The 19,762-nt window shown below is 38.2% G+C and overlaps 1 protein-coding gene across 3 annotated transcripts in view; it reads left to right on the top strand.

Moving 5' to 3' along the window:
- Positions 1 to 19,762, top strand: part of NCOA2 (nuclear receptor coactivator 2) — a 197,165-nt gene that overhangs the window by 154,661 nt on the left and 22,742 nt on the right. For all 3 annotated transcript variants that reach the window (XM_068672055.1, XM_068672056.1, XM_068672057.1), the window contains 5 exons: positions 8,191 to 8,401; positions 12,153 to 12,362; positions 14,345 to 14,560; positions 15,215 to 15,344; positions 19,269 to 19,434. In XM_068672055.1, coding sequence (XP_068528156.1) covers positions 8,191 to 8,401; positions 12,153 to 12,362; positions 14,345 to 14,560; positions 15,215 to 15,344; positions 19,269 to 19,434 — 933 coding nt within the window. The remainder of the gene's footprint in view (positions 1 to 8,190; positions 8,402 to 12,152; positions 12,363 to 14,344; positions 14,561 to 15,214; positions 15,345 to 19,268; positions 19,435 to 19,762) is intronic.

Here is a 19,762-nt window from a genome sequence, read left to right as displayed (position 1 = left end):
TGTGCTATACTTGACCTGCAAATTAAAATCAAGGCAAATAGGCTTCCCTTATTTCTATGCCAATTTTTTGTGGTGATGGTGTGTTTTGTTTACTTAAAAAGTTTTATATGCAACCCCAACCACTGTGGATGGTTAGTTTTTCAGTGCCAGGATCATGTCTCTCAGTATATTTCATTTTGCTTCCAGAATTTCTTAGGGTTCTGTGCAAGACTTCTTGCTGCAGTGCCACCCAACATACTAATAAACTGTATGTCATTAGGGCCTGTTCTAAAATGTGTCATCTCATAGGCTGTGCAGACTTCACTTTCAAAAAGCACCATGTTCACGTCACCAGGAATGCTTCCGTTTCAGAGTTTTACAGGGAAAAGTGATGCTGCAGAAGCAATTTGCCACTTCAGTATTGCTGTTTCGTTTATAAAATGGGTAATTACAATACTAATTTTAGTATAAGACATTTTCTGGGGAGTTTATAACTAGATAGAATTAATGTTCCTTAGCTTTGTCCTACACTATCAACTCCCAGTTGGTCATTAATCCCTAGGCAGTGCCCTGTACATGAAACCTTCGTTCTTAAATCATGATCAGATCACACACTGTGAAAACATTTCATGACTCTCATTTGTGGACACATCCTTCATTTTTAAAATATTACATATTTTAAATGTGCAAAATAGGCTTGGGCTTAGATATTTTCTGTGAACATATTGTGCTTATATTGTTTGTGTATATAAATACATATTTTTAATATTTTCTATATTGCATCTTGAGGCTGAGGAGGGGTAGACAAAACTTTCTTAGCCCTACATCATAGCACTGGATTTTCTGGTGTGTTTTTGTTTGCTTGTTTGGTTGGTTTTGTTTGTTTTTATTTTTCCCTTGCAGCAGTCTCTAACCATTGGGCAATTCTTTCAACAATGGTCATAATCACAAAACATAAAGGCCAAACATGCCACTGCAGTGTGGACGAAGCATTGCTAAAATTTTAGTTATCCAAGCATTCTCTAAGGTTGCTTTAATTCTTCCGTTCTTATAGAATTTAACAACTATTGCCATTATGTAGGCGCAACTGTGGTTTTTAAATTCTTCCTATGCTTTAGGGGGAAACTGAGTCAAATTACAGTAATTTCTGCAGGGATTAATCCTCAAGCCTAGATATTACTATAGTTCTGAATACAGCTAGTATTTTGTTGCTACCTGCAGAGGGAGGGCACAGGTTTCCAGTGAGAATTTATACTTTGCTAGGCTAGAAAAACATCAAGAAATTCACAACTAAACTGGCTGGAATACGCTTTTGAGACAGTCCTGAGTGTTTGATACTGCATGAGAATGTAGAATTTAGTAGTCACCAAAAAAAAATACTTCTATGTAAGTAATTGAGAAGATCAAAATCACGGCCTTCAGAAGGTTTACGCTCCAAAACCAACAATTTTTATAGAATTGCAATCTTCTCTTTCATAATCTCTGTAGAATAGACAAAAAATGGCTTAGCTGTGAACCCATTCATAATGGGCAGGTTTTATCCCCTCTGGAAAGTAGCTATCTACAGTTTAGTTTAAGCTAGTCCTACAGGTTTCTCTTATGGCTTGTGAAAAAGTACATAAATACTTGGTGGGGCATTATGTTTTCCTGACAGGCGTTTAAAACAGTGAAGGTAAGCTGCTGTCTACTGATGTCTTTATTGACTACTGGTAGCCTAGACAGCTGGTTTAAACAAGCTACCTTACTTTTTTGTGACCAAAGACAGGCAGATTGTGTCTCACCCTAAATGTAAACAGGTAGCTATAAAGACTAACTTTACAGAAAGAGGCTTCAGTTTCTTCAAGTATTGCCAACCTCAAACATTTGAAAAACGGGTCCCCAACATTATGAACTTTTAAAAATGAATGGTCTGTTCATTTTTTATTTTTAGACTTCATGTTTCTGAGGTTGAGGGAGGGATTTGGGGGGGCTGGAGTGCGGACTGTGGATGCATTGCCTTTTCTTAAAGTCTGAAGACCAAGGTTTTCTCCCAAGAGAGAAGGGACTGGAGGTGCAGGAAGGGCCAGGAGCTGGTAAGGAGAACACGAAGGAGCAGGAGCCATGATGGAGTGATGAGGGCTGGAGAGCTGGGGCTTCCCCAGTGTTGAAGCAAGGCGAAGCCAGTTCCACAGCTGTCTTGTAAGGCTGCTGGATAATGACAGAGGGGCTTTTGTTGTTCCTGTTGGTTTTAAATAGAGTTTTAAAACCTACTTAAAATGCAGTGAAACCTGGAGCTGAATAAACAAGAGAAATCCAACATGGAGTAGGAGAGGAAATGGTGGGGAATATAAAATAATGTAAGCATTTATCTAGCTGAAGGCCAGGCCTTTAAACAAATAACCACTTTACTCCAATTATAAAATCACTGAAAATATTTAGCATCAAAAACTCTTCAGCTTTGGAAGACGGTCTCCCACAGGAAGTGCTCATTGCCTAAATTTAGATCAAAGCTGGAACTATTTAGTACAAGACTAGAACACAGATTCTTGTGCTAAATTCTTCCATCCTCCTGTGTCCTTTTCCCTGCCCCCCTTCTTCCTCCCATATGTAAAAATTAGCTGTGTGCTTGTGTTACCTATTTTGCAGGTTTATTTAAGACTTCTTCTCCCTGAGGAATGTTGTATTTTTAAGTAATTAGTCACTTGAATGTTCAGTTTCTCTGGAAACTGCTGTGGAACGGCACTGGGATGGCCTCTGCAAGGGCCGTTCGGGGGCAGAAGAGCCATTACGTTTTCTCCTTTTACTTTTGGTGTGACTTTCTGAACAGGAAATGCTTTGAAGTGCACCACCGACCTAAAAATAGCAGCCTTCTAGGTAGCGTGTTTAAACATACACTTCTGCAGAGACCAGCAACTGACAGGAAGCCTTTCTCAAATGGCAGAGAATATTTCCAGTGCCTCTGCACCTTTTTCCCTTCCTCGGCATGGTGATGGTTATCGAGCTCTATCAGGCTGATTGTTATTCCAGTTCAGGCCGCTGTGGAGGAGAGAGGACAAGAGAGAGACATGCCGGGGAGGCACTGGCAGGAGCAGGACTGCTGCTATCTTTGCCCCTTACCTTAGCAGTGACAATAACTGGATCTCTTTCATCTACTCCATCACAGACTTGGGAAACACTTGAGAAACCTGGTTTATCTGAGGCTGCTGTTCTTTGTCAGATCTGCTGGGACTGGCTAACAGCTCAGAGGGTAGGAGAGTGAAAGCATTGGGGAGCATAATAGAAATATCATGTACTAGACAATGTTGTGAGTTGCCTTACAAAAGAAACATTCTGTTTTGCTGTATTTTTTTGTGCTGCAAAACTCATTTGTAAAATTGGGTGTGCATTTACGTTCATATTTCAGATAAAGAAACCACAACGTAGAAACTTGACATGACTTACTCTCCGAGAAAGCACTTGGCATAGCATGAAATTAAATCCTTATCTCAAAATGTATTTGCTGCTCATTTAGCCAGCAGACAATATAGACAACCTGTTTGTCTGACAGGAACTTTGTAACTCTTCTGTCTCCACTGGTGCTATTCCAGAAATCTTCATAAGCACGTACCTTTTTCTCCCCAGATTCAGAAATGGTTCTGGTGTTCCTCACACTTCTTGTCTACACTGCAGTCCTCTTGTTTTATATGGAAACTAGTATCTTCCCGATACTGAAATATTTTCTTTACACACATCCTTATCATCCAGAAAGCTATTTCTTAATGTCCAGAATCCACTGGATTAATGATGGACATGTGTTTCTTCTTGAAATTATATCAAAACCCTAGAATGGGGCTTTCATTTTGTGAATAGCTTCTAATTAGAGATCTAGAAAACAGTTTCCATAAGTTAGTAGTAGATTATCCTTATAATAAAACAGGATATCTAGCCAAATGTGTGTTTACTGCAGTCAGCAGGGAGGAAGAGACTATATTGATTTCACTTCTGATTTAGATTTCCCTCTTTTTAATCCTTTAATTTGTGGCCAGTGTGGAGCAGAGATTAGGTTTTTGTTTATTTTTTTATTTTGTTTATCTTTCATGGCCAAATGTTTTGCCTGTGCTGAGGAGGTAGCAAATGAGCTAATTTGAAACTATATTTGCCTTATATAATCCCCAATTTGTGTCCCCACCAAAAGTCATCCTGTTGTAAGGAAAAAGTCCAAGGTGCCTCTGTCATGTGTGGTTGTAAGGGAAGTGTATATGTATGTGAAGTTTGGAATAAAGCCTCAGTGCAAGTCGTGGGCATTGCCCATGGTGGAAAAGAGTTCTCCAGAGGGTGCAGGGTTTAGGACACATCCAGGCCTAAATCCACGGGAAGATCCCCTCAGTGGAATCTAGACATGGCAACGTTTGGAAGCCAAACTTCATGCTTAGGTGTAATTGTACGTCAGTAGTGCTGAAAGAATTTTATTAATATTTGATTCCACCTCCTCTCTATGATGGTGATAAGCACTTCAAAAGTCGGGAATTTTTCAAATAGAAAAATATTTCCAAGCAGAACTTGTCTAATGTATTCTACGACTTAGTTTCTCAGTTCTACTGAGATTGTAATAATTGTGTGGCTTAGAGTTAGTTAGCACAAGAACTTTCTTGTGCTACTTTGCACTTTATCAGAAATATATATATATATTAATTCACGACAAATAATAGTTTTAGAGTGAGTTTAGGGTGTGCCTTTTATTTACATAAAGTTCAATTTAGGCCATTAGCAAAATAAATACAGTATATAAATAAAAGAAAAATCCCATCAAACTAACCAAGTACAGATTTTAACACTAGTTTCTGCAGATATGGTGCCATCTGAGGGTGGGTCTGGAAAGTCTTAGGCTAACATCATAGCTAAAACTAAATTGGAGCTTTTGCAACTGTTGAGAACCCTCATCTCATCAAAAAAATAAGAAATAATACTCTATATTGATTACATTAAAGTTAAAAAAAAAAAAAGTTGTCTTTTTATTGTTAAAATTGTTAAAATACATCTGTTTTATTTGGCCTTTCTTTGGCACTTCCTGAGAGGAATTAAAAGCATCTTGGGGATTGCAGTTTTCTGACACATTTGGATCAATATGTTCTTCTCTGTTTGTTTGGTTTTTATTTTTTTAATGTCTGATGTTTAAAGAAATAAAAGCAGTAGCCAGAATATTTAAAAAAAAAAAAAAAGACACAAAGTCCCGCACATAACAAAAGGAAAAAACCCTGCAACATATAAAAACTTCCCTCACTGTTTTCTAAAATATGTTTAATGAAGGCCATATGTCTTAATTCCCCCAAAGAGTATTGAATCATCCTTTTATAATTCATGATACTCTACATCAGTCTCCTCTACTGGCTCTTGCAGGCTTCTTTTACCAGCTCTCCCAGTGCTCAAAATGCAGCTTCTGTAAACATCTCTCAACTGTCTCTTGGAGTGCCTTTTTGAATCTGCTTATCACCTGTCTGCTTAATGATTTAGGCTTCTTCTAATGACATTCAATTTCTCCTGGCTCGACCTTTTCTGTTGGTGTGCTGTGTCAACCAAACTGCTTGTGCAAGCCTGGAAGGTAGTGAGGCATCAGAGGGATTTGTCAAGAGCAGGCAATGTCAGACCCATTTATTTTCCTTCTGCAACAGGGTAACAGGCTTTTTGGCTGAAGAGAAGCAGTATATGCTGTGTGTCTTGATTTTAGCAAAGCTTTTTGGCACTGTTACACGTGGTGTTCTCGTAAGCAGATCAGAGATGCATGGTCAAGATGAAACTACTGTGAGTGGGTAGGAAGCTGCCTGGAAATCCTTACACACAAAGTAGTTATTTAAGGATTCATTGTCATAATGGAGGTACTGCAGAAGTTTGTGCAGCATCTGGAGATACTCAGTATTTTTGTTAACCTAAATGACCTGATGCTAGAATACTAGTGCACTTAGTAAGGCTGCAGGTGATACTTGCATGTCTGCAAATACTTTGGAGGACAACTTTATTTTGAGGAATTCAACTTTATTTGCAACTAGGAGATATGTTGGAAAATTATTAGGAGAATATTCAGGATGAACAAATGCGATAATGATAAATGAGAATCAGTAATGTCATGTGATGAAAAAAAATCACAGGCTTTTCTGCAACATTCCATCAAATGTGTAAACTTTCTGCTTTACTCAGCAGTTGCAAGGCTTCCTCTGGAAGTATTGTTCTGGACACTGCACTGCAACAAGAGTGTGGATGAACTGAAGGCAGGCTACAGGAGCATCGCGAATGATAAGAGGTCTTGAAAATAGGCTATACGATGAAGAAAATTTGAGAAGTTGAAATTACTTAATTAGCCTGAAACCCCAAAACACAAGTACAAAGCAGCTTTCAAATACAGAAAAGATTAGAAGAAGAAAGGGGAACACAATTTGTTCTCCAGATTCCAAATATGACAGGAAGGAAGGGACTAAATTCCAGTGGGGGATGTTTTGTGTTGACACTGAGGGGAAAAAAAAAAAAAAAAAAGAAGAAAAAAAAACTTGAATAGTAGGGATGGCAGAGTGCTGAAAGAAATTCCCTTGGGAAGCTGTGGATTTTCTGTCACTGCCTGTCTTTAGCAAAAGGTTATATCAACTTCTGTTGGAAATGGCAGACACTGGTTTTCTGCCTTGAGGCTTTACATTTCTTCCAGTCCTCTTGGTTCTGTGATTTCCTACCACTTTGCCACTAACACCAGCCTCCAAATCACCCACGTGCTGTTTTTTAACAGAGTAAACTCTTCCCTCTCTGCACTATATAGCTTGATCTATAGGTGTACGAGGTCATGTGGAAGGAGTAAAGTGTAATACCATGTTTATTTGCAGCAAATCATCCCAAAAAGGTATGTAGAGATGTAACCTAGGGACATCTTAGCTATGTCTGCAGATTAGCAGTGGCAGCAGCAGTTTAATACAGCACTAGCACACCGTGTCTTAACTAGACTGAGTGCCTTGGTAGATAGTTTGAAGGTATTTCATCTCAGGTATTTCTATATTGCCTGGTGACTGCAGTGCAAGCATGCTGTGAATAAGTGATCATGTTCATGATGTGGTGGTGTGACAAAAAAGAACAGGAAGAATGGTATCACAGCGTGTGCATGTTTGTATTGTTGTTTCTCTGGTCCCCATCTGTTGAGTCTGTCTGCTCACTCACTGCTTCTCTTCTATGTTTGTAGTTTTTTTTTAAAGAAAAGGTACTGATTTGGGGTTGATTTTTGTTATAAATACTGTCAAAAAATGTTTCCTTTAAAACTTAGTGGTAACTGAGGCAGTACTGCTTATTTGTATCTATTACACGAAAAAGTTGGTAAAGCCTTGCCTATTTAGTTTTAGAATTGGAGAGTATACGCTTGTAATAATTTCCAACTTTGAGTGAGCAAAAGATTTTAATTCTCAGTGTTTATAGACAAATAAGGCAAAAACATTACTGGTGAAAATCAACATTTTTAAGAAATATATGCGGGTCAATATTTGTGTTAGTATAGGATGAATTTAATCTTTTTGCCATCTTCATTTCATGTTAAATTTCTGTTGAGGGGTACATAACTAGATTTCTCTTTTTTCTTGCTGTAGACAGGTTACTTTCACTGATTTGAAAAGTTGTGATCAAAATAAGTTCTTAAATCTACTAACTAGTTGACAGTTGTTAATTTACACAGCATCATTGAAACGTGCATTTCTTGCCAGTTAACTTCTATACAGTTCTTCATTGTTATGGTTTTTAATGTAACAAAGAAAATACATGAGGGGAATTGTCTTAGCCATGAAGCAACTTTTTCATCGTATGCTTTTAATCAAGTCATAAAGAGACTAGAAATACGACTGTGCTGAAAGAAATATTTGCTTTACCTACATAAATCCCCATCTTCATCACTGTGGGATTTCTTTCACTGCCAAATTACATGTACTGCCTGCACTGATCATGACAAGAAGCCTCCTGGTTCCCTTTGGCGTGAGGTACGTATCATGTGGCTCTTTGTATGTACCCATGCCAAGGTCTTGAAGGGGTGCCAGTAATGCCTGCAATGCCAGGGCTCTCCAAGAGCAAGCTAGATGAGCCCAGGGAAGGCTGCACTGTCCCTTTTTGACAACTTTGTGAGCTTTGCACTGGGCTTCTTGGAGGGAACATCTGAAGCCAGCGCAGGTGCGACAGGGCATGAGCAGGACACCGACAGCAGGCAAAAAGCAACGTGTGCCATGTTTTCTTTGCTTGCAGCCAGGCAGTGAGCTGGATAACTTGGAGGAGATTCTGGATGACCTACAGAACAGCCAGTTACCGCAGCTTTTCCCAGATAGCCGCCCAGGCGCGCCAGCAGGCTCGGTCGACAAGCAAGCCATCATCAATGACCTCATGCAGCTCACCAGTGACGGCAGCCCCGGAGCGGCTGTGGCCACCCAGAAACCAGCAATGAGGATTTCACAGAGCAGTGAGTCCGGCTTGCGCGCGTGTAGGAAAAGCTTGTGAACCCCCAAAGCGGGGGCTGTGGTGTCTGTTCCTCCCCTGTCAAGGCAGGCGAGGAACCAAGGCAGTTTCTCAGCCTTTCCTTAGTCTTGTGTGATGACCTAGCGCCACCTGCGGTCGTCTCATTTTGAAACACGTTTGGAGATTACATCTAATTCACACGGTGTGCTGCGAGTTGGTGCCCTTTTGAGGAGATATAAGGAAAGATTTCAAAATAAATTAAATGTTTCTGTCAGAACGGAATTCCCCTTCCACAGTTATGGGATGCTGCTATTGCAGTGTTCTTGGCATCATGAGCATTTGCATTTTGTGTTGACGTAGATTGCTCTTTTTCAGCAGATCTTTTGGTAAAAGGGATAAGTGAGGCTTTCCAAAGGATGAAAGAAAATATTCTTCTAAAACCACAGGATAAATAGAAAGAAATATGATTAAGATGAATGCATAAATCTAATTTGAAATTGTGGCTTTTAATTGAGTCACTTCCAGCTGACCATGTTCCTTAACTTTATCAATTAACTTGAAAACAGGGATTGAAATGTTAGTATGCCACCATAAAATAGTGGCAAGCAAGCAAAGTAAGAGTGTTATCAGCTATGAATGTTGAAGAAAATAGCATACAAGGTCACTGCTTCATTGTTTTTTCCCCTGTAGGCTAGGATGGCAGCATCTGTTCACTTCCTTAAATGTGTAGTGCTGGTGTGATTTTTTTTGTTGGCTTTTTGTTTTTAATAAAAGTGTTTAGAGCACATTTTTAATAAGAATTTATTATATGAAAGTATTTTTGATTATATGATACAGTATATGATTATATAATATAGTATATGATTATATTAAAGTATTTTTTCTTTGAAGAATAACACCAGTTCACTTGAAACGAACTCAAATTATTTCTTAGAAATGTTTAAGTAGATATTAATGTTTAAATTTACATTAAAGCCATTTCACAACCTTAAATTATTATTCGTTGAAACTGAATGCAAGTATGGGAGTACTAACAGCAGCAGCACATAAGTCATCTGAAATCTTTAGTATGTTCTTTCTGAAGCAAGGTCTGTTGGTTCTTTTTGGCTTTCCAGAGTTAAGCCTTTCCTTTAGCTGATAAGTGTTCAATGCCAGGTTAGTTGGGACTTGGAGCAACTTGTCCAGTGAAAGAGGTGCCCTTGTCCATGGCAGAGGGATTGGAACCAGGTGATCTTTAGAGGTCATTTCCAACCAAAGCCATTCTGTGATATTCCTTTCTCTTATCCACATCCTTTTTAAATGGGATGTAAACTGCTCATTTCCTAAAGTTTCTTCCAGGAAAATGTTAACATCTTCATTGCTAGACAATGAATTTTTGATGACTCAGTCTGTCATTTATTTATTTATATTTCTCTATATATATTTAGGTATCGTGTAGTAAGATTTATGACCAATGATGGTCTTTTTTCATGTTGTATCAGTCTTTATTACCACAATGTAAAAGAACTTTTTGCCATCTTACTTTTGTCAGAGGGTTTGCTGGGCTACATCTTTAAATTTTGATGAGTCATTTAGATGATGCATAGTACCAAAACATTTAATGTGCAGTGTTGTCAAACAGGATATTGGTTTTAATTGTAAATTAATGTAATTGTGTAAACACAGTATTATTGACTCTGTATCTGTGTATAGCATAGCGCAAAGGAACTTTTGCACATCTTTGGCTTTAAATGTGCTTTCAAAGCTACTGACTACAGTAACAGTATGATAATAAATGAGAACATCTTGGTGGGTAGCAGCAGTTTGAAAAAGGAGGCATCCTGTTTCCCTTGTAAATTAAAATACTTAAATTTTTCCCCTAGCTTCCATAGTCTTGTATCTGTGCCTAATTCCCCTAGGAATTTTCTGCCTTGTCTTCAGTAGAAGAATGTACACAAAACAGGTGCATAGAAATAGTGAGTGGCTTTTTGTATGCTCACAGAAAAGCGATGTAGAATGAATGTCAAATCATATACAATTTCATTCTTTTTTTTTTCTTCCCAAAGAAATAACTACCTTTCATTTTTTTAAAGGTTTTACATTAAAATACTTTAAATGCTTCAGCCCATTAATTTTTTTTTTTTTTAATTGTTGAAAGCTGTTAGGTTTGCTAGATTCTTAGAGTTTGATGCCTGGGGGACAGAGAGCTTCCTTCAGTCCTATCCTGACCAACAGTAGAGCACAGTCATGTCTCATCCGTGTTGTTATTTTGTGCTGCACTTCCAGCTTTCCTTTTTGTAGTGTCCGTGATTGCTTTCAAAGCTGTCCCTATAACAATAAGTTACTCATCTATGTGATTTTTCGAACTACTGGGGAAAACTGTTCTGAAATTATCAATAGTGATAAACTTTGGATAAATCCAAGACTTTTGTGTGCCCCTAAACTTGGGAAAGTCATTTTTGTCTCCTAAGTAAGTTTTGCTTGCTTGTCTGAACAGACAGTGAAGACAAAATTTTGATCTCATGGTTAGGAGTTAGGTGTATGTGATGTAATTTATTCCTTCTAGATACATACAAGCAAATTCACCTAACAGAAAATTTATATAAGTAGAGAGAATTCCTATAATCTGGTTTCGCAGAATAAGAAAAAAAAAAAAAAAACAGAGACCTTTGTAAAAAGATGTTTCCATACTTATAAACAAGATAGATAAACCTTGTCTAAGTTCTCAAATTCAGAAGTATCACTACTGCTTTGATCTAAAATAAGAAAGAAGTTCTTTGAATCCTTTCTAATGTGGTGAACTTAAAAATGCAGAAGTCATCTTGCTCTTTAATCAGAAACTCTCCTAGTGGAAGCTATCATAAATTATTGCAAATAACAATTTTACAAAAATGTGTATATATGTATTTTTTTATATAAATGGAAATGGAGTCATATAGGCACATGGTCAGTGTTTAGCTGACGTTTGAGAACTGCTTGTGAACGTAGGAGACAGTTTCATGCATTTGAACATTTTCCAAAGACCAGTTGAAACAGATGTTTGCCAATCAAGTTCTGAAGTTCATTTTTCTAAGACAGTCTTCAGTTTTCTTTACAGAAACTGATTTTAAGAACACGGAACATCTCAACAGAAGAAAATAGTTATATAAAGATGACAGTAATCATCAAGCACGGTTCTGTTTACCGGAACATTATGGTGTTATAGATCTAAATCTGGACCATTTATTCTTTGTTGCTGAATCATGAAAGTATTTATTTTCATTAATAACAAAAATATATTTAAAAAAAATAGGAATGAGATGTAGAAACAGTGCTACAAAATCCAATATAGACTCAATCTGTGTTTAATTTTGGTAACTTCTTCAAGGACACAGCTTATGCTAGATAACTTTCAAGACTGAGATAATTCCTTACAATCTGCCTCAGGATGACATCTGTACACAGTTACAGTTCTACTAGGTATGAGATTAACTGGCAGTAGTATGCACATCACACAGTGCTATGTTTTCCTGAAATGTCTCTTCTGTAAGTTAAATTGCATCATTCAAGTTTTTAAAAACATATCTCATAGGTGTTTCAGTGTCAGAAAGTTCCATTTTGAAAGTTACATGAAAATGTCAAGAAGGGATGTTTCTCAGACTGATATAGAATGGAGCATTAAATAAATAGCTCAGCCCAAGAGCTTAAAGTGTGTTTGGGTTCCTTTTTTTTTTTTTTTTTAACGAGTGAAGTTTCCATTCTTGTAACTTTGCTTTTTGTTTGCTCCTCCTGTCTAGCTTTTAATAACCCACGAGCAGGGCAACTGGGCAGGTTATTACCAAACCAGAATTTACCACTTGACATCACACTGCAGAACCCAACAGGTGCAGGAGCTTTTCCACCCATAAGGACGAGTAGCCCATATTCAGTAATACCTCAGCCGGGACTGATGGGCCGGAATGAAGGGATGATAGGAAGTCAAGGAACTTTAGGAAACAGTAGCGCAGGTAAGAAGTCCTTCTGTTTGTTTTAATGTGCTTGATTAACAGACTACATCACAAATAACTTAATGTTGGGGTTATTAACAAGTACAGAACATATGTGTACAAACAGTCTGGAAAAAAAATATGTGTAGTGTGCTGTTACTTATTGGCATATCTACTTTGAACTTTCTGCATATTTTTAGACATGCTCTTTTTGCACTACTTCTCACTTCCTTTAATATTTCTAGACACACACATTGTATTGGCAGTTAGAGTCTGTTCACATCAATGTTCAAGATTCAGCTGAGGCTTAGGTAAAAATCAAATCTTTCTGCCTCTATAAAGTAAATAAATGAAGCATTCCACTTCTTTGTGCAGGTCCTTTCAAAAACAAAATTGTGGACACTACTGTTGCCCTTATGATGTGCATCTGACCCTGCTGGTGCCCTCAGTTATCCTTTACTTAGTAGCCTTAATTCTCATTTTAACGTAAAGAAAATCTAATGCTTTCATCATTTGCTGAAACAAACTTTTCAGGAACCGTCAGATCTTGTAATGGTATTACCCCTTGTCCTGGATTGTGTCTGGTCTGCAGTGCATTGATTTCTTCATGTTGTCTTAATACTGTATGAAGATACTGGTACATAGTCCAAGACTGTTCAAGTATGAAACAACTGCTAAGAAAGCTGAATAAATGGGTATATTAAGTCCTTTCAGCTAGCTACTCACTCCCAAAATTTTACATTTAGTTTGCATCAGTGGTTAAAAAAAAAAAAAAAAAAAAAGACGCACTGACAGACTGTGAAATATCTTATTTGAGTCGTTTAGAGGTCAACTTGCAGTCATTCAAGTGCCCTATTACTTTCGTCTTCTGTATACATATTTGAGGATGTTATTCATCTTATGTATACAAGTTAGCAAGTATTATCTGTGTTCCTGCCATTTGCTCTAGCACACCACATATTTCAGCTGATAGAATATGTACACAAACAGAACAAACCTGAGGATGTAATATTGAAGCAAATTTTGCACAGCGGATGAAGCAGTTACTCTCTTCAGAGGGTTTTTCTCCTTGGTTGTATGTTGAATAATTGAACTAATGAATAATAATTATTTAGCTGGCTTTTAACATTCATTTAAGGATGTTGCAAAATGCAACTAGAAGGAGCAGTAATCCAATCTGAAAATCCTGTTTTATCTGCTCTCTAGACTGTATAAAATCAAAATGTATAAACGGTATGAATATATGTCTGCGGGTGTGTGCATTGTTTTATGTTTTTTTACATGTGCGTTTGTTTGTTGTTTGTTTCTTTTAATACTGTCAGAGTGTAGTATTGTGTATATTCCAAATGTAAATAAACTGTATCAGTTGTTTACAGTAGATGTAGGAGGACTTCCCCTAAAATAACGGTAATGAACTTCAGCATCTATCGGAAAGTTCCTGTGAGTAATTTCCCTGCACTGTATATTGGTTCAAGATTATCTTGGGTAAGCCTTGAAGCTAAGAAGGCTCTAGGCTATGAATGAAAGGACTTACAAAAAGATGTTTGCAGAATGCGAATTTAAATTTAATCCTTCTAGCTTGTAAGCATGTGTAGTGATAACATGTTGGTACTCAAGTCTTCATTCTCACTTAGCACTTGGAAAGTAAAGCACTGACATACACATCAGCAAACGTGATTCATTTCCTGAGGAAGGAAGTTAGGGCTATCCACACACCCTCAGCACCTGTTGCAGACTACACGTGGGAACACTTACTCTCAACAATGTTTCAGAAATGATAAAAGGATCTTCCTCATGCAAAATATATAATAATCTCCACTCCCTTGACTAAGCAGTGTAAGGCATCTTTCTGTAGCCTTGCACATCTGGACAAACAGTTGTGATACAATATGTTTTGAGTGAAACTGCTGCATTTTCGTCTCTAAAAATTCAGCTCATCAGCCCATTGCAATGCTAAAGAAGCTCTAAGTTCCCGCACCTGAATCTGTCTGGCTTTTGTGCAGGAATGATCAGCGGCAATGCCCCACGACCTGCCATGACATCTGGAGACTGGGGGAGCCAGGCTTCTGCTGTGAGGGTAACTTGTGCACCCACCGCTAGTGCCATGAACAGGCCGGTGCAAGCAGGCATGATCCGCAACCCCACAGCTAGCATCCCCTTGAGACCCAGCAACCAGCCTGGCCCAAGGCAGATGCTTCCATCTCAGGTCATGAATATGGGTAAGTCTGCACGTATGTGGAGTTTGTGGAGTTGGGACTTTTTGTATGCACTGCATTGTCAAAGATAAAAGCAGGAGAAAAAAAAATCTCTTCAATTCACTTCAATTATAGATTTGATGAGAACTCTATTCCACAGTGAAAGCTTCCTGTGGGACTAGGAAGGAAGGTGTGTGAAATGTTAATTTTAATGCATGTGTTGATAGGAACAGTTCCTGATACACTTGAACTCCATAGTGGTATGGATTTCCTAAGAAAGAGGATACGAAGTTGCTCTTGCTCATTAAAGACTGTGGATCTTTTAAAGAGGAAATGTTGTGAATATTGTCACTGTACTTAACCAGTTCCAAAGCAAGTACATTCCTGTTACGATACTGACCTTATCTACTGCCTTTATTTAATGCTTTTCTTACTATTTTTTTTTTGCATCTGTGATGTCATGTTTGCTGCTTTATGGTTTTGAATCCTTTCACAGTTCTTACATTACTTGTTCTAATTTTAAAACTGATATTTAACCCCCAAAAAATCACAATGCTTTTAAGTGTAACGTTACTCAACTCTTAATGTTTTGATGGTTTTATTGTTAACATAGATAATTCAACTGAAAGGATTAACATGAAAGCAGAAAAAAATATGCAATTATTTTTCCTTGATTAGGGCCATCTGAATTGGAGATGAACATAGGAGGACCTCAGTACAGCCAACAACAGGCCCCTCCAAATCAGACTGCACCATGGCCAGAGAGCATCTTGCCTATAGACCAGGCAACTTTTGGTGGTCAGAACAGGTAAGTCCTAGTGATGCATCAAAACTTGGAGAGATGTTACAGGCTTGTATATATGCCTCATGGAAGTAAAGTCCTATGTAAATATTCACCAAATGCATATCAATTTAACACATGTAGTATTTTATGCTCATGAGATGTGTACGTGTTCTGGTAACACTTACAAATGCTCTTCTTGCCATGTAATGTGTTGGAGGAATTGAAAGTTATGTGTAACAGTGAATGCTGCCAGTGCTGCAGATAGTTTCATCAATTTCACTTCTCATACATGAATATGGGCATGATTCTGTCTGGTTTGTGTGGTGCATAGTGCTGTTAAGTACATAGAAAGTATTTAAAACTCAGTGTGGAAAAATGCCAGAGCCTTTGTATTTACAACATAGCTGTCTTTTCCTGCCTTAGGTTAGCGTTTTTAGTAGTGCAGGACTTCAGCAACGCCTCTCTTATTTGGGGTTTTTTAATTGACCTAAATTCTGTAAAAGGTGAGGGAAGAAAAATGAAGTGAAATGGAGGCTGTCTCTTCCACGAGGTTAATTCTTTCTCAGGTAACCAGAACCACCACTGTTTAATCACAGTTTATTTTAGCCTACATGTGAAATGCTAACGTTGTTTATTATTACGCCTTTTAAATAATGTCACACCTATGAGAAGAAGTGCATGCTTGTCTAAAAAGACACATATGTCTTCAAAAAGTTTGCAGCTTAAATTAGATAAATACGTACTGTATATGTGATACAAAATGGACAGACAAATAAAGAAGAAATGTTGAGATGTTTTGAATTTGTGAGTTGGAATATCTTTTCCAGTAGCAGATAGGAGTGTTGAAAAGGAAGTGAGGAGGAAGCAGACAGAAAAAGTTTGTTTGAAGGAAGTTTAACCTTCTGACTACGTTATCTTAATTTTCTTTCCAAGAGGATGTTCTAAAATATTATAAATTAGTTTGACTATTTAACTATTAACTATTTAACTATAAATAAATTTAACTATGTGGCATATTCTCTGTTACTTTTCTAATTTTTTCCAGTTTTTCAAAATGTTTTGTGCTAATTTTCTCTCTGGTAGGGTGTCCATATGCCAAAAGCACTGTTGACATAACTTACTCACTTTTGTAATGATACTCTAAGATAAAATACAGGACCACATATTGTGATCAGCAAGTGTGGCAGTTTTACCCTGCTGGGCTGCCGAGCTCCAGAACCGCTCTCTCACTCCCCCTCGTCAAAGGCAAAGGGGGAGAAAATAAAATGTAAAAGGCTCAAGGGTTGTAATAAGGACACAGAGATCACTCAACAATTACTGTGACAAGCAAAACAGACTCAGCATAGGAAGATTAATAAAATTTATGACCTATTACTAACAACAAGCTAGAGCAGTGATAAACAAACAACAACAAAAAAAACTACCAACACTTTCCACCCATCCACCCCCCTTCCACCTCCTTCCCCCAAGCATTGATTGTACGTGGGCTGCCCACAGGCAGCAGTTCTCCAAGAACTGCTCCCACACGGCTCCATATCATGGGGTCCATCCCCCAGGAGCAAACTGCTCCAGCATGGGTCCCCCACAGGTGGGCGGCAGCTCCCCCCAGACCTCCTGCTTCTGTGTGGGCTCTTCTCTCTGGTCCTGTCCTGCTCCTTTCGTGGGCTGCAGGGGGACAGCCTGCTCCACCAGGGGCCTCTCCACAGGCCACAGGGGAATGTCTGCTGCGTGCCTGCCCTCCTGCTGCACTGTCTGCAGGTCTGGTTCTCACTCCTCACTCCCAGCTCCTGTTGCACAGCATTTATTTTCCCCCTTCCTTCAATCTGGTCTCCCAGAGGCCCAACCAGCATCACTCCCTGGCTCAGCTCTGGCCAGCAGTAGGTCCCTTTTGGAGCCGGCTGGAGCTGGCTCTGATCTGACTTGGGTCAGCTGCTGGGCTCTGCTCATAGAGGCCACCCCTGTAGTCCACCTGCTACCAAAACCTTGCCACATAAACCCAGTGCAACAAGCCAGGCAGGTAATTCTCCAGTTTTGTTGCTTCTGCATTTCTCACAGTTTCCTTAGAGGTGGTGGAAAGAAAAAAAATCCCATTGCACTGCATCTGATAACCCCCAACTAGAAGTGATGAATTGTTTGGTGCTTCTTATTGGATTAATGCCTGGTATCTAATTGTTTCCTTGAGTATTATATAGTGTAACTTGTCACAAAGTCAAAACATGAGTTAAAATTTGTTTAGACAAAAATTAAACATTATCATTCCAGTGTGTAAAAGAAATTGAAAAGAAAGAAGAGAAAGTAATTGTCATTAGTTAACTCTGTCCTAACTGAAACCAGGACATGTACAGAACTTGACAAATGCTTTAAACATTTTCTTTTTATATCTATTCATGCCCATTTACAATTTTGGGAAGTTGTTGTTCTTGTTTTTTGTTTGTTTGTCATTTGATTTTGTTTTGTTTTGCTTGCCCCGCTAATTGTCCGTGTTCCCAGATCATATTTATAAGTCATCTTTAAAGTTTCTAAGCAATTTGACTGAAGAATTGTTTTTGCTCTTCCACCTTGCTGATTTATAATACTGTTTGTGAGAGTTGTAGAAACTTTTTTATATAGGAGACAGATTAACAGTTTTGCAGTGCCTTGAAGGTACATTGTATATACACATATTTTACTGTCTGGGATCTAGTTAAAAATAATATAATTTTATTAGTTTTCTTGTTTACTGTCTTTTGGGTTTTTTTAGGTGTATAACCTAATGATGCATCTCCTCCCTTCTGCTAAGCTTTGGCATAGAGATTTTACTTCCATGGCAACCATATATCTCATTATGGAAACTAACTACACAAATGTGTTTTTTTGTTTTTCCAAACAGGCATATAAAAAGGATTCACATATAGAGCTTTTTCCTCCTTCCATGTGTGACATCCTTTGTTTTCCCTGAGTAATTATCTGGAAAGGAATTCTACCACGATGTGCACATAGTAGCTGCCCTTGCTTGCAGAATGCTTTGCTCTATATTTTCTCTTGTAGTCTTGTAGTATTGTATGTGAAGTAGGGCTTGTGTGTGAACTGTGCAAAACAAAACGATGTTGTTTGGCTGCTGATAAGGTGTCACTTCAGTTTTAGTTTATTTCTCAGTAAGTTTTGTCCTTCGGGTTTGGCATAAACCTTTATTCTGCCTGTGCAAGTAAGCATGGTTTGCATACAAATTCAACGGTGAGGTATGCAGGATTACTAGGGCAGCACACTCAGCCTGGCAGTATCCAAATTCTTGCTGATGCTTTTCTGAGGCATATAACCAAGTACATAAACTGGTACCCAAGTGTACAATTCCATCAGATGTGCTGAGTTGATAAAGTGTTTTGCTAAAAACCAAAAGGGGAATGTCCTTTTCTTCCTGCTCTTTCATGCTTTTGGATAGCTCTTCCAGATGTTTGGCCTGTGTGAGCTCAGGCAGTCCTTGGACCCCAATATGACCCTTTAAGCTTGCTTAGCTTACTAGACAACCAGTTAAGAGTATCTATGGAAATGAATGCTTTCTCTACTTTTGACATTATACTAAGTCTAACAGTTAAAATTCCAAGGTACAGTTAGCTTTAAAAAAAAATTGTTTAATATTCTGTGTTCAATGAATATATTCTACATGTATACTGACTTCCATGTTGATATGCTCCTCTCCGTAATATGAAATCAGTACTCAGGCATGTCTTCAGTATATTTGCTTGCTTGTCAGATACACAGTGCTTGAAGGGTCTTGACAGGCATTAATCATGCTATTTAACTATTTCTTTGGGAAGCAAACTTTCATCCAGAATAGGTTTCTAAACAAAATTGACAGCTATTAAAGTAATTTCTGTCTCCACTTGTTAGTTCAATTTGACTACTAATCCTCTGATATTATTTCTTGCTTTCCAACAGCTGTTTACCATTGCTGTATTCATGTTTTCACAGGCAACCATTTGGCAGCTCACCAGATGATCTCTTGTGTAATCATCCTTCATCAGAGTCACCAACTGATGAGGGTGCTCTCCTGGATCAGCTTTATATGGCACTAAGGAATTTTGACGGTTTAGAAGAAATCGACAGAGCTCTAGGAATACCAGAACTGGTTAGCCAGGTATAGTGGACATTACGTTGTGTATATTAGGTGTTGTGGTCAAAGGACATATTGTCAAAGTGGAGGTTACGTGGACAGTGGAGGGAATGTGTGTTGGAGAATTATAATACACTTCTTACAAGCTAAGATGGAGTTATGTATTTTAGTGGGAGTCATTCTAACAGCTTGATGTCACCTGAAAATCTTGCTTCGGCCCCAGCTTTATACTTCCTTCCCTGCCACCCTCGCCTAGCTCTGCTTCTTCTGACCTTAGCTGAGCCAGTTTGCTTTATACAACTAAACTGACCAAACCTGAAAAATGAACAGGCTTCTCCTTATCTGGTGATCA

This window comes from Anas acuta, chromosome 2 (genome assembly GCF_963932015.1).
Source record: "Anas acuta chromosome 2, bAnaAcu1.1, whole genome shotgun sequence".
Classification (NCBI taxonomy): Eukaryota; Metazoa; Chordata; class Aves; order Anseriformes; family Anatidae; genus Anas; species Anas acuta.
Note: the sequence above shows the minus strand (reverse complement) of the source record. Positions and strands in the feature narration are given on the sequence as shown.